Raw genomic sequence first — 12,870 nt, forward strand, 5'->3', positions numbered from 1 at the left:
AGGAGTGAGCACGGCCCCTGGTGGCCGGTGCGCGTGACCCCCGTCATTCACTCACTTTCTGATCTCTTCCTGGCAGAGCCCCCCTGAGAGTGCCAGGGACACCCACCTCCTGGAAGATGGAAGTGACCGCAGCACACGGGTGACCCCTAGGCGATCCCCAGGGCTCCAGACCAAGAGCTTCCCTGGACTGCTCCTGGGGGGGAGGGGAGGAGCCCAGTGCCCACCCCAGTGGGGGGTCTTGGGACTCCTTGTCCTCCGTGAGGCCTCCCACTGGTGACTGGCTCTGAGCCTTTACAGCCGGGGGAGGTTGTGCACCCTGGGGGGCGGGGCTGAGGGTTCCTCATCCCCCATCCCTCCCTATTCGGAATGCTCTCCTGGATGCTCGCCAGGATCCCACAGGGCGGAGGCGAAAAGACAGGGATGCTGGGCTTGGACCAAGTGACCGCATCCCAGAGTGTTCGGGGACAGTGTGCAGGAGGGGACAGGGACAGGAGTGTACAGGAGCCCTGACTGCATACAGCACTGTCCAGCTGCAGCTCAGGGACACCACGTTGAAACTGGCCGTGGCGGGAGTATTTATGCCAGGGAAATTGACAGAAGCTAAAATCAGAGCCTTTTTCCTCCTTCAAGAGCCAGTTATCAAACATTTACCAACATGTTATTGATTAGCCAGTTGGCCTGTGTGGGTAGGAAAACTGAGTCCAGAGAGGGGCAGAGCTTGCACAGGGCCACACAGCAAGCTTGTACAGGGCTGGGTCCAGAGCTTGAGCCTCCTGCTTCCCAGGCCTGGGCTCTGCCTGCTAGAGATGGGTCTCTCGGGAGCCAGGAGTTGGGTTCAGGACTGGTATGCTCTAGGTGCCAGGAAAGTGAGTCTGCATAGCTGGCTGACTCCTTCTCCACACACCCAGTGCCACTCAGGTAGACCCTTGAGACATGTGAACCATGGGCTGTGCCCGCTCAGAGGTGACAGCTTTGTGTGCAGGTTAGATGTGGTATGATAGGTACTGTCTTAAGAGCAGGAAGCATGGGGGAATGGGGGGACTCCAACTTGGCCTATGGGGAATGGGGGCGTGTGAGGAGGCGGGGAGTATCAGGCAAGGCTTCTCAGATGAGGGCTGCTGGAGAAACTGAATTGTCTTAGAGGACACGCAGTGACAGCCAGTGAAGCGGGGGAGACAGGCCAGCATGGGCAGAGGCTGGCGGGCAGTGAGCAGGCCCAACACACTGTGGAGCTGTGTTGTGCTGCTGTGAATTGGGGTGCGTGGGGTGTGGGACAGGCAGGAGTCTGGGGTTTGAATATGAGTAGGGGTCAGGCAAGGGGCAGGGACCCTTGCCAGCTGCTGCATGTGTCCAGGGACCACAGGCAGCTGTATTCGGGGCATGCTGGGAGGACTTGTGTCCACACCTGCAGCCTAGTCAGGTGCTGGGTCACAGGGGCCAGGGAGCGCTGACACACGTGTCTCGTTCTCGGTGCCTATTCCCTTCCCAGCCTAGCCAGGTGCTGGGCCACGGGGTTCAGGGAGTGCTGATGCACGCGTCTCCCTCCTCCCCACCCCATTCCCACTCATCTTCCCAGCTACAGCATCCAACGGAAGCACGCTTCTAGGCCCATCCACCCAGGCAGGGTACCAAACCCCCTGGCAGGGCTGGGTGCCGGGATCTCGCTGCTCCCAGACGCGGGACTGGCCAGAGGGGCACCGGTCATCTTGGCCCTGAGCCAGCAGGCATGGGGTGGTGTCTGTGCATGGCCCCCCTCCTGCCTCAGCCCGGTCACCTGCACGGAGGAGCGGGAAGCCCGGGCCTTGTTGAGTGTGCGCCGGCGCTCCCAGCGGTGGATGGAGTCCTGCACCTCCACACTCAGCTGCCGCGTTACCGTGATCTTGTCATAGTTCTTGATGTGCTCCAGGGCCCCATAAGTGGTGGTCAGATAATAGGAACCTGTCGGAACAAGGCATGGAGGAGGGGCTAGGACCACCTCAGCAGCCCGCCCTCCATCTGTCCTCACCCAAGCCCCGTCCTCCTTAAGCCTCACTCTCATTCAAGCCCCACCCACCCCTGGACTGTCCTGCTTCTGTGTCACTGTCACCTGCTGGCACAACTGAGCTGGGCCCCAGGCCACCCCCAACCACAGAAGGCTTCCTGGAGTCCAGCCCTGCGTGTCTCAGTCCTGCTTAAAACTTATTGGTTCCCTTTTAGGATGAAACTCTTGCTTCCTTAAAAAATGAGTTTTTAACTTTAAAATGAGTGTTTAAGTGTTTCAAAATGTAAAGGACAGACAAGAAACTGAGAAACGGAGTTGCCTTCAGGGGAAGTGAAGAGTGGTTGGGACACAGTGTTGGGAGACGTCCCACTGTGTGTCACATCACATGGAGATGGTCCCCTTACGGCAGCTCCCCCATGGTCTCTTCACTTACGGGGTGCAGGAGTGATTTGGGTTCCCACACAACTCTCAGGCTGTATTTAATATAGTATATGAGCTGTGCAGCACTTTGTCACAGAGTAGGCCTTGTGTTGGATGACTCTGTCCAGCTGTGAGTGTAAGCGTTCTGGGCACATTTAAGACGGGCTATGCCAGGATGCTCTGTAGGTGAGGTGGATTAAGAACATGGTCAACCTAGTGATATTTTCAAATTACCACGGGTTTATCAGGACACAGCCCCAGCAAAAGTCTAGGAGCAGAATCTTTCTTTTTATGCTTTAAGATGTTGAGCCAAGCCAGGCTCGGTGGCTCAGCCTGTAATCCTGCGCTTTGGGAGGCCGAGGGTGAGTGGATTACCTGAGCCCATGGGTTCGAGACCCGCCTGGGCAACTTGGCGAGCCCTCATCTCTACAATAAATTTTAAAAAATTAGCCGGGCGTGGTAGCGCACGCCTGTAGTTCCAGCTACTTGGAAGGTTGAGCGAAAAGATGGATTCAGCCCAGCAGGTCGAGGCTGCGGTGGCCGGGAGCGGCCACTGCACTCCAGTCTGAGCAACAGAGTGAGACTCCAACTCAAAAAAACAAAAAACAAAAAAAATGTTGAGCCATGTGAACGTATTACGTAGTCTAAAAAAATAATTTTCCTTTTTCTTTCTCTTTTTGCAGAGATGGCATCTCACTATGTTGCCCAGGCTGGTCTCGAATTCCTGATCTCAAACAACCCTCCTGCCTGAGTCTTCCAAAGTGCTGGGATTACAGGTATGAGCCACCACACCTGGCCTTAACAATCTTTAAAAAGATGTAGTGGACATTTTCATTATGGTTGTACTATTACATGCAGTTTTCACAGATTTAAAATAAGTGTAAGACTTGAACAGTTCATTTCTCCATTTCTTTCTACCTTAAGATATTCTCAAAACCTAATGCTTCCTAAAGTAATTTAAACTTTGAGATACTTCAGATTGCAAATTTACATGAAGTTCTACGATGAAAGACAATATTTTCATGGATGTTTACAAGTTCATTCTCCTTAGCCTGTTAGGGGCTTTGGCTAAGAGGTTTGAGAAGCGCGAACTTCATGAGTCCAAGTCCCAGAGAAAGAGGGTGACTTGGCTGAGGTCATGAGGTGAGCAGGGGCCCACCAGAGAAGGGGGGCTCTGGGCGCCTGGCTCTTCTGTGATCCCAGGCTGCCTGCTTCCATGGCCTCCCCAACACCAGCAGGCCTTTTTGCCTGGCTTTTCAGTGTCAGGTTGTGAGGCAGATTTGGCTGGTGACCCACCCCAGCCCCACCTGGCCCTGCTACCTAAGTAACAACTCCCTTGTGCTGGGGAAGTTCCCAGAGTCCCTTGCAGCTAGGACGAGGCAGGAGACCATTCTGGCTCCTTAGATGCAAGGGGGCGGGGATGTGCGGGAGTGGGGGGGGGCTTCCAGGAAAGACCTTGAAGGACAGAGCCAGCTGACAGACCTCTTTGGTTTCTGCCTGCTCCATTCCTCTGGCCAGGAATTCAGGCGAGGTGGTGGCACTGCAGCTGGACCTCCAGGACTTCCCTTTCCTTGGGGCACGCAGCACCAACCAGGACCACTAGGTGGCGGGCAACCCTGCCGTGCTATTCAGAGCCTCTTCCCTGGGGTGAGGGCACTGTCCACGGACTGAAAAAACCTTGCATACTGGCCAGGCATGGCCAGCCATTAGCCTGTGTGGGGAGGGCATGGGCACAGGAACCACGGGGGCACAGCTGGGAGAGGCCTATCCTGCAGTGCCTGGGTCTCCTCTGCCCCACGGTGTCCCAGAGCCAGTAGACTGAGCAGAGAGGCAGGAAAGGCAAAGGGGCCACAGTCCCACCTACCCCGCGGCAACCCCCCCTACTGCCACAAGGAACCCTTGGTCTCTCCTGCCCTGTACGTCTGCAGCAGACAGGGAGACAGGGCAGCCCCGGTCAGCCCTTTGCTGAATCACAAGGGTGGACAGGCCCAAGTGCACAGACCCTGACTGTGGCCCTGCAAAACAGAGTGGCGTGCGCACACGAACTGCAGACCACGGGAAGGCAGGGCCCTGCTCATCGCATCCTGCCCTGAATGCTGCGGCCTGAATGTCTGTGCCTGCAAAGGCATATGCTGAAATCCAACCCTCCACGTGATGGTGTTGGGAGGTGGGGCCTTTCAGAGGCCATGAGGTAGTGAGGGTGGAGTATCCTGAATGGGATCAGTGTCCCTATAAAAGAGACCCTATATGGTAGCTCACGCCTATAATCTCAGCACTTTAGGAGGCTGAAGCGGGAGGATTGTTTGAGCACAGGAGTTTGAGACCAGCCTAGGTAACATAGCAAGAACTCATCTCTACAAAAAAATTAGCTGGGTGTCATGGCATGTGCCTGTAGTCCCAGTCACTTGGGAGGCTGAGGCAGGAGGATGGCCTGAGCCCAGGAGGTTGAGGCTGTGGTGAGCCATGATCATGCCACTGCACTTCAGCATGGGGACAGAGTGAAACTCCAACTCAAAACAAGCACATAAATAAATAAATGAGGCCCCAGAGAGCTACCTCGTGCCTTCTGCTACATGAGAACACATCAAAAAGGCACCACTTATGAACCAGGGAGCAGTCCTTGCTAGATACTGACTGCAACCGCACGCCTGCCCCTCTGCCCTGGGCCCAGATACTTCTAGATGGAGGCCCCAGGCTGTTGAAAGGTGGAGTCCCCACCCACGTGGGAGCCTCAGCCATTTCCATGCCAGAGGCAAAACCCTGTCCCAGTGCTGTGGCTGCCACAGCTGGTACAGGGATGGGCAGGAGGGGTGCAGGGCAGCCTCCATGCTCCCACCTGCTAGTGTGCGCTGCACAGGAGTCCATCCTCTGGCCATGAGCAACCACGGGCCCCAGGCTGCAGGTGCTCAGACAGCCTTGGGCCTGGATCTGTGAACTGCTTGAGACCTCCTGGACTCATGTGTCCTTGGGCGTGTCCCCAGCACACTCAAAGTAGCCTGGAACAGGGCTCTGTGGCAGGGCCTCCCCTTCCCACTGAGAAGCCCTCAGTTTCTGGGAACAGGAAGGGGGATTTCCGAGCCCATGGCAGGACTGGGGGATGAAGTCCGTGGGAAGGGGCTGCTGGCTCAAGCATGTGCCCACCCATCGCAGCTCAGCCACAGGGCCTGGCTGGAGTTCTGTTTGGTTGCAAGGGTTGAGGCTGAGGATGGAGTAGGCTTCTCAGTGCCCAGCAAGTAGGCGGCCACACCGGAGGGTCTGGTGCACAGGCCGCCCTGCAGAGTCCCTCCTCTCCATCCGCCCACCGCAGAGAACCATCATGGACACTGTCTCTCAGACTCACAACTCTGTGGGGCTGGTGGTATTTCTTTAGCAGGTTATTGTTATTATGATTTTTAAGATGGGGGGGGTGTCTCACTTTATCACCCAGGCTGGAGTGCAGTGGTGGCATCAAAATCCTAGGCTCAATCAATCCTCCTGGTTCAGCCTCCCAAGTAGCTGGGACTTCAGGTGCACACTGCCATGCCTGGCTATTTATTTATTTATTTATTATAGAGACGAGGTTGTTTATGTTGTCCAGGCTAGTCTCAATCCTCCTGCTATATCCTCCTAAGTAGCTGGACTGCAGGTGTGAGCCACCATACCCAGCCTAGCAAGAGTTTTAAATGATTTCTCCAGAAACATCAGCAGCACACACCCATTGTGGGAAGTATGGGAAACAGGCTAGGAGCAGGAGCCACCACTGTGCAGGGCGCCTCCTCAAGGCCTGAGCTGGCCAACCTCCTAGCACACAGGCCCATTTCACTTCTCAACATGCATCACATGGGAACCAACTGGTCTGCTGTTTGTGTAACCTGTGTAAGGTCTGATTCTCCCCACAGGAATGAAAAAGGGGTCCGTGGCTGTCCAGAGACTCAGTGACATCTCCTGAACGGATGAGGAACGGCCTTTGCCCAGGGGCCCATGAAGGTCTCCGCATGTTTCTTGTTGATATCTGAGAGCTCTCTATAAGCTGAGGCTGCCAGCTCTAGGCATGCTGGTCTGAGAGAGTGTTGCCCAGGCTGACTGTTCACACTCTGTTCTATGTATGGGAGTTTCTGACATGTAAAGGTCTTCTGGCAGGCACAGACCACAGACAAGATTCTTCCTAAGACCTCAGGTGGGTCCCTTTCAAGGCTAGCCCTCGGAGACAGGTGCTCAGGGATTGTGGTAGGAAGCCAGTGCCCTTCACAGGTGTGACCATCTGCTCCCTCTCTGCAGGGGGCGGGGCCTATAAGGGACAGATCAGTGGAGCCCGGGGCCCTGGCCACCACCTCAGCTCTGCAGTGATTCCATGTGCAGGATCAGAGCTTCCCTTCCTGCAGGAAGTGAGTAAGAAGACCCACGAAGGCATGAAGAAGTGGAGGTCCCAAAACGTGGGTGCAGAATAAAGCATTTGCTCATTCACATGAGGCTATTAGCCTCACCTACCTCATCCCACACTGCAGTCAAGTGTCGGGGTGGGCGGATGAGTGGGTGAATGGGTAGATGAATGGATGGAAGGGTGGGTGGATAAATGGATAGATAGATAGATGGACTGTTGGATTGATGTACGGATGAATGGACAGATGAATGAATGAATGGATAAATGGATTGATGGATGTATGATGGATACATGGATGGATAGATGGATGGACAAATGGATGGATGGATGGATGATGCAATGATGGAATGATGAATGGATGGATGAATAAATGGATAGATGGATGGATGGATGGAAAGATGGATGGATGAATGAATGAATGAATGGACGGATGGATGGATAAATGGATGGATTGATGGAATGATGGGTGGACAGATGAATGGATGGACAGATAGATGGGGAATGCACAGATAGATGAATGGATGGGTAAATGGGTGGATGGGTAAATGGATACATGGATGGATGGTTGGATGAATGGATGAACAAATGGACAGATGGATAGATAAAGGGATGGATTGATGGAATGATGAATGGATGATGTATGGATAAATGGATGTATGGATGGATGGATGGACAGATGAATGGATGGATAGATGGATGTATGGATGGATGGATGGACAGATGAATGGATGGATAGATGGATGGATGGATGGATGGATAAATGGATAGATGGATGGATGGATGGATGGATGGTTGACTGGATGGATGAACGAAGGGACAGATGGGTGGATACATGGATGAACTGATGAAATGATGGATGGATGGGTGGACGGATGGATGGATGGAGGATGATGAGTGAACACATGGATTGGATGGATGGATGGATGGATAAATAGATGAACAGATGAATAGATGGTTGGATAGATGGATGAACAAATGGACAGATGGATGAAAAAATGGATGGATGGATGGATGGATGAACAAATGGACAGATGAATGGATAAATGGATGATTGATGGAATGATAGAAGGAGGATAAATGAGTAGATGGATGGATGGACGGATGGATAGATGGATGGATGATGAATGGACAGATGAATGCGTGGATGGATGGATAGATGGATAGATAAATGGTTAGATGGGTGGATGAACAAATGGACAGATGGATAGATAAATGGATGGATTGACTGATGGAATGATAGATGGATGGGTGGATGGACAGATGGATGGGTGGATGGACAGATGGATGGGTAGATGGACAGACAGATGGACAGATTGATGATGGATGGATGGGCGGATGGATGGATGATGAATGGATGGATGGATGGGCGGATGGATGGATGGATAAATGGTTGGATGGGTGGATGAACAAATGGACAGATGGATAGATAAATGGATGGATTGATTGATGGAATGATGGATGGATGGGTGGATGGACAGACAGATGGACAGATTGATGATGGATGGATGGGCGGATGGATGGATGGATGATGAATGGATGGATGGATGGGCGGATGGATGGATGGATAAATGGTTGGATGGATGGATGAACAAATGGACAGATGGATAGATAAATGGATGGATTGATGGAATGATGGATGATGAATGGATAAATGAATGGACAGATGAATGGATGGATAGATGGATGGATGGATGAATGGATGGATAGATGAATGAACAGATGAATGGATGGATGGACAAATGGATGGATAGATGGATGGATGGATGAACTGGTGGGTAGATTATGAACAGATGAGTGGATGGATGGATAGATAAATGAATGGATAGATGAGGAGACGTATGGCTGGACAGATGCAGTGGGCAGCATATAATTATTGCTGAAGAAAACTCAGCTTCTCCTGAGTCCCTGGACCTCCTGGAAATCAAGTTCCATCTACAGGAATTTTTAAAATAAACAGGAAAAAAAAAAGCTTGAGGCCTCAGAACCACAAACCAAAACTATACATGACAGCAAACATCATGGCTTTAACATGTTCACAGAGCAGTATGTCACACGGACACCCCAGAGACGAGAGCACGCACCAAGAGGTCCGCTGACTTCTAGAGCTGCAAAGCCCAGAGGACACTCAGGTCTTTAACATGCTCACAGAGCAGTATGTCACACGGATAGCCCAGAGACCAGAGCACGCACCAAGAGGTCCACTGACCTCTAGAGCTGCAAAGCCCAGGGGACACTCAGGCCTGGGGCCTCACTCCATCCTCCACTGTCTCAGTCGTGTCTAGGCTGGCTACCCCTCAAGACGTGCTTGGTGGGGGTAGCTGAGGCCAAGTGGGTGGTAGGATGTGGTGGGAGGAGAAAAGGGGAAGGGAAACTGAGGGCAGGGTGGAGCCAGTCACACCCCCGCCTTCATCCTTGGGCTGAGGCCTGTCACCCAAATCATTCACCATTTCCCATGGGTAGAGGTCCTGGCCCAGGCCTGATTCACAAGGTCTGAGGGTCCCTGAAGGCCACCCCGGCCAAGAGGTGCCCATCACTCCCTGCCATGCTCCTCTCGTGAACAAGGCCCTGCTCCAGCCTCGTCTCTTGCACTACAGCTCCCACTGCTCCCTCCACCAGGACTGCCTTTTCCCTTTCTTTATTGGCTGGCTCCTATTCATTCTTCAATGCACAGCTCAGGCATCACCTACTCTGGGGAGCCTTCCCTGACTGCACTGTGTGGGTAACATGCTCCCACACCATCTGGGCTTCTCACCATCCCAACACGTGGCATGTGGAGGTGACACAGTCCCTCTGTGGCTCATCTCTCCTCCTAGTCTGAGCTCTCTAGGAGGGCCTGTGGGGGATTCAGGTTCATGGCCACAGATCCCAGTCAGAGTCTGGCACCCAACCCTGTTGGGCTACCTGAGTGCCCAGGTGTGGCTGGGTGCCCAGGGATGGGAACTCACCCTCCCCCAGCTGCAGGGCGGGGTCCATAAGTTCCATCATGTACTCCACGTCCACAAGCATGTCCGCCAGGTTGCTGCGTGCCAGGACATACATGAGCACCGGCAGGAAGTCGTCTGCACCGTAAGGTTTTCCTGAGGAGGAAGGTAGATAGTGAGGTGGAGGTAGAGGCAGTGAGGCTCAGGTAGGGGTGGTGAGGTCCAGGCCTCTCACGAGTGGCGCCCTGCCAGGGTGAGAGAGCCAGCAAGGCGGCCACCCTAGAGGAATGCGTCCACTTCTCACAACAGCAAGATGGATGGACCCTGGGATCGGCCTCCTGGGGAGCCCAGGGCACAGTTCAGGCTTAGCAAGAAGGAGCCGAGAAAGTGCCCTCTGCCGGGGTGACCGAGACTATCCCATTCCGAGTCCTCCCTGCCCATGGCCACCCCTGCTGCCCTTGGGGTCAGCCACAGCACACTTATTCAGGACCCGTCCGAAGCAGCTGTCTGGTCGACATTCCTATCTCCTGGGAAGGTTCCTGTTCTATTAGCCACACGGCTCCACCCCACCCATGAGACAGAAACCCCCTGGGGGCTCCTACAAGGCTCAAGATGCCACCACTCAATCTTCCTCTTTGGGGATTCACAGTGCCCTTCTCGGAAGGAATGACTCATCACCCAGAGTGGGTACACACAGGGCTCAGAGCGTCCTGGTGGACCAACACCCTGGGGGCTGGAGTGGAGGAGGGAGGTGGTAGATTGGAGAACACCCCATTTGTCTGGTTCCAAGGCTGGACCTGTGAGGATTAGCTCTCCAGATGTGGGCATGGGCGAGTGTGCCACAGACGCAGACCCGGGAGTGGTGGGTGGCCACGCCAGCCCAGTCCGCCTCCCACTTCCTCTAACCAAGGGAGAGGGCGGTGGCATGGCCCTGCACATGGGGACCAGAGCGGGCCTCTGCCCTCAAGTCCACCTGGGCTGAAGCCCAGACCTGCCAGGGATTGTGATTTCAGGTCACATGCGACGAACCAGGGGGCCTGCCCACCTGTTCTGGCCTGGTGTGGGGCTGGATACCCCACCACCACCCTGCATTGTCTGGTTTATTCTCGGCAGCAGAGCTCCTGCCCACTGGTTGGGACGTGGCCACTAGACTCTCCTGGCCTCCAGCCCTGTGGCGCACATCCAAGCTCTATGCGCCAGCACCGGGGCAGCCTCTGGTCACATCCTCACGGCTCCTCCATCTGGTTTCCAGAGAGCACTGTGCCTCGTGGCCGCCTTTCTGTTTCACATCTGAAAACTGGGCCAGTAACACTGGTCCTAATGACCTTTCAGTGTTTACAAATGAATAAATGAGAAGTGGAATGCGCTGGTTCCAAGTCTGCACAGCAGCAGGAAGGTGAACTGCTACTGCATCTGTGTTCTGCTTCCCCAGGCGGCCTGTTTTCCAATTCGTAAAATGCATGGACCACAGAGGGTGAACAATAGCACTGAAAGGCAGAGTCAGAGAGATCTGGAGGATCCACCAGGTGCACACCTCATTTCTGTGTGACTCTGCCTGTGGCTTGACCTCTCTGAGTGTGCATTTCCAGCCATGTGTGAACTGAGGCAGACAATACAGCCTTCCTACGGGGTTCTGGAAGGGACTCTCTGAGGTGACCTGCATGGTGGACCCACGGAGACGTCTCGGCTGAGCGCTCATCCTCCTCACCCAGCCATGTTCTAAGGCCTAAGGTCTCTGGGCTTCTGCTCTCCCTGTACAACACTAGCTGGTCTTGGGAAGACCCCGCCACCCTTACCATGACAGACAGCCCGGGAGATGCTGCTTCATGTCTGGTGGTGTTTTTCATTTGGATAATTTAATTGTTAGGATCCTGGCACATGGGGCACATTTTCTTTTTGATTAATGAGTTACAGTTCAAGGTGAGTCCAGGTGCAAGTCCTGGCCTGTCTGCACTATGGGCAGGACAGCAACTGCACTTCCGGAGAAGACTTAGTCTCCAGGTCTGTGTGTCTCTAGGGCCACAGTCTCCAGGTCCTCATGTCTCCAGATCTATACCTCTCCAGAGCCATGCATCTCTAGGGCCACAGTCTCCAGGGTTACATGTCTTCAGGGTTACATGTCTCCAGGTCCATGGTCTCCAGGCCCATGGATCTCCAGGGTCATGGTCTCCAGGGACACAGTCTCCAGGGCCATGGTCTCCAGGGCCATGCGTCTCCAGGGCCACGGTCTCTAGAGTCACCTGTCTCCAGGGGCACAGTCTCCAGGTCCACACATCTGCAGGGTCACAGTGTGTAGGGTCATGGTCTCCAGGATCATGTGTCTCTAGGGTCATGGTCTTCAGGGTCACTGTCTTCCTGTCTAGCAGGTCTCTCCAGTGGAGTCCTATTTTATTCTTACTTTGAGTGGGTCGCACAGGTTCCACAAGCTCCTGCCGTGTGCCATCACAATGGGGCAGGGCACCTTCCCGAGACAGGAGTGGGCCGTCCAGGGGCAGGGTCACCAGGGCGACTGATGGGTGGGGAGGGAAGGTCGTAGGTCGGTGTAGTGGGTCTGCATACCCCAGCAGCAAGGTTACAGATGACTCTGCTGCCAGGACATCTGCCAGGAGGTGTGAGGGAATGCTGGGGCCCAGCCTGACATTGTGAATGTCAAGGTCAGAATGTGAGCATCTGTAGGGATCTGACCTCTATGCATAGCCTTAGTCTAATCAGGAGGAAACACATGACAAACACGAGATGTGGAACTCTAATTAAAAAGGGGGCAGACCCACCACCTACCAGTGGGGAGAAGAGAACCTATTCAGTAAATGGTGCTGGGAAAACTGGTTGACCACATGCAGAAGATTGAAACAGGACCCTTATCTATCCCCATGCACAAAGGTTAACTCCAAATGGATCAGAGACCTAAATGTAAAACCTCAAACCATAAGAACCTTAGAAAAGGAAGGAAATACTCTCATGGAAATCGGAACTGGCATCCAATTCCTGTACAAAACCCGAAACCCACAGGACTTAAGAGAGAAGATAGACAAATGGGACCTTATTAAACTGACAAGCTTCTGCAAAGCCAAAGAAACCATCAAGAGAGCAGGAAGACAGCCTACAGACTGGGAAAAAGTCTTTGCCAACTCTAGGTCTGACAAAGGCTTAACATCTGCATCTACAAGGAACTGAAACGTACTGAAAAG

The 12,870-nt window shown here is 53.7% G+C and overlaps 1 protein-coding gene across 1 annotated transcript in view; it reads right to left on the minus strand.

The window, feature by feature from the left end:
• Positions 1-12,870, minus strand: part of RIN3 (Ras and Rab interactor 3) — a 55,352-nt gene that overhangs the window by 454 nt on the left and 42,028 nt on the right. Inside the window, exons 10-11 of the mRNA XM_021706410.1 lie at positions 9,707-9,838; positions 1,775-1,938 (exon numbers count right to left, since the gene is read on the minus strand). Coding sequence (XP_021562085.1) covers positions 1,775-1,938; positions 9,707-9,838 — 296 coding nt within the window. The remainder of the gene's footprint in view (positions 1-1,774; positions 1,939-9,706; positions 9,839-12,870) is intronic.

This window comes from Carlito syrichta, unplaced genomic scaffold, assembly GCF_000164805.1.
Source record: "Carlito syrichta isolate Samal-C Ts95f unplaced genomic scaffold, Tarsius_syrichta-2.0.1 Scaffold315561, whole genome shotgun sequence".
In the NCBI taxonomy this organism is placed as follows: domain Eukaryota; kingdom Metazoa; phylum Chordata; class Mammalia; order Primates; family Tarsiidae; genus Carlito; species Carlito syrichta.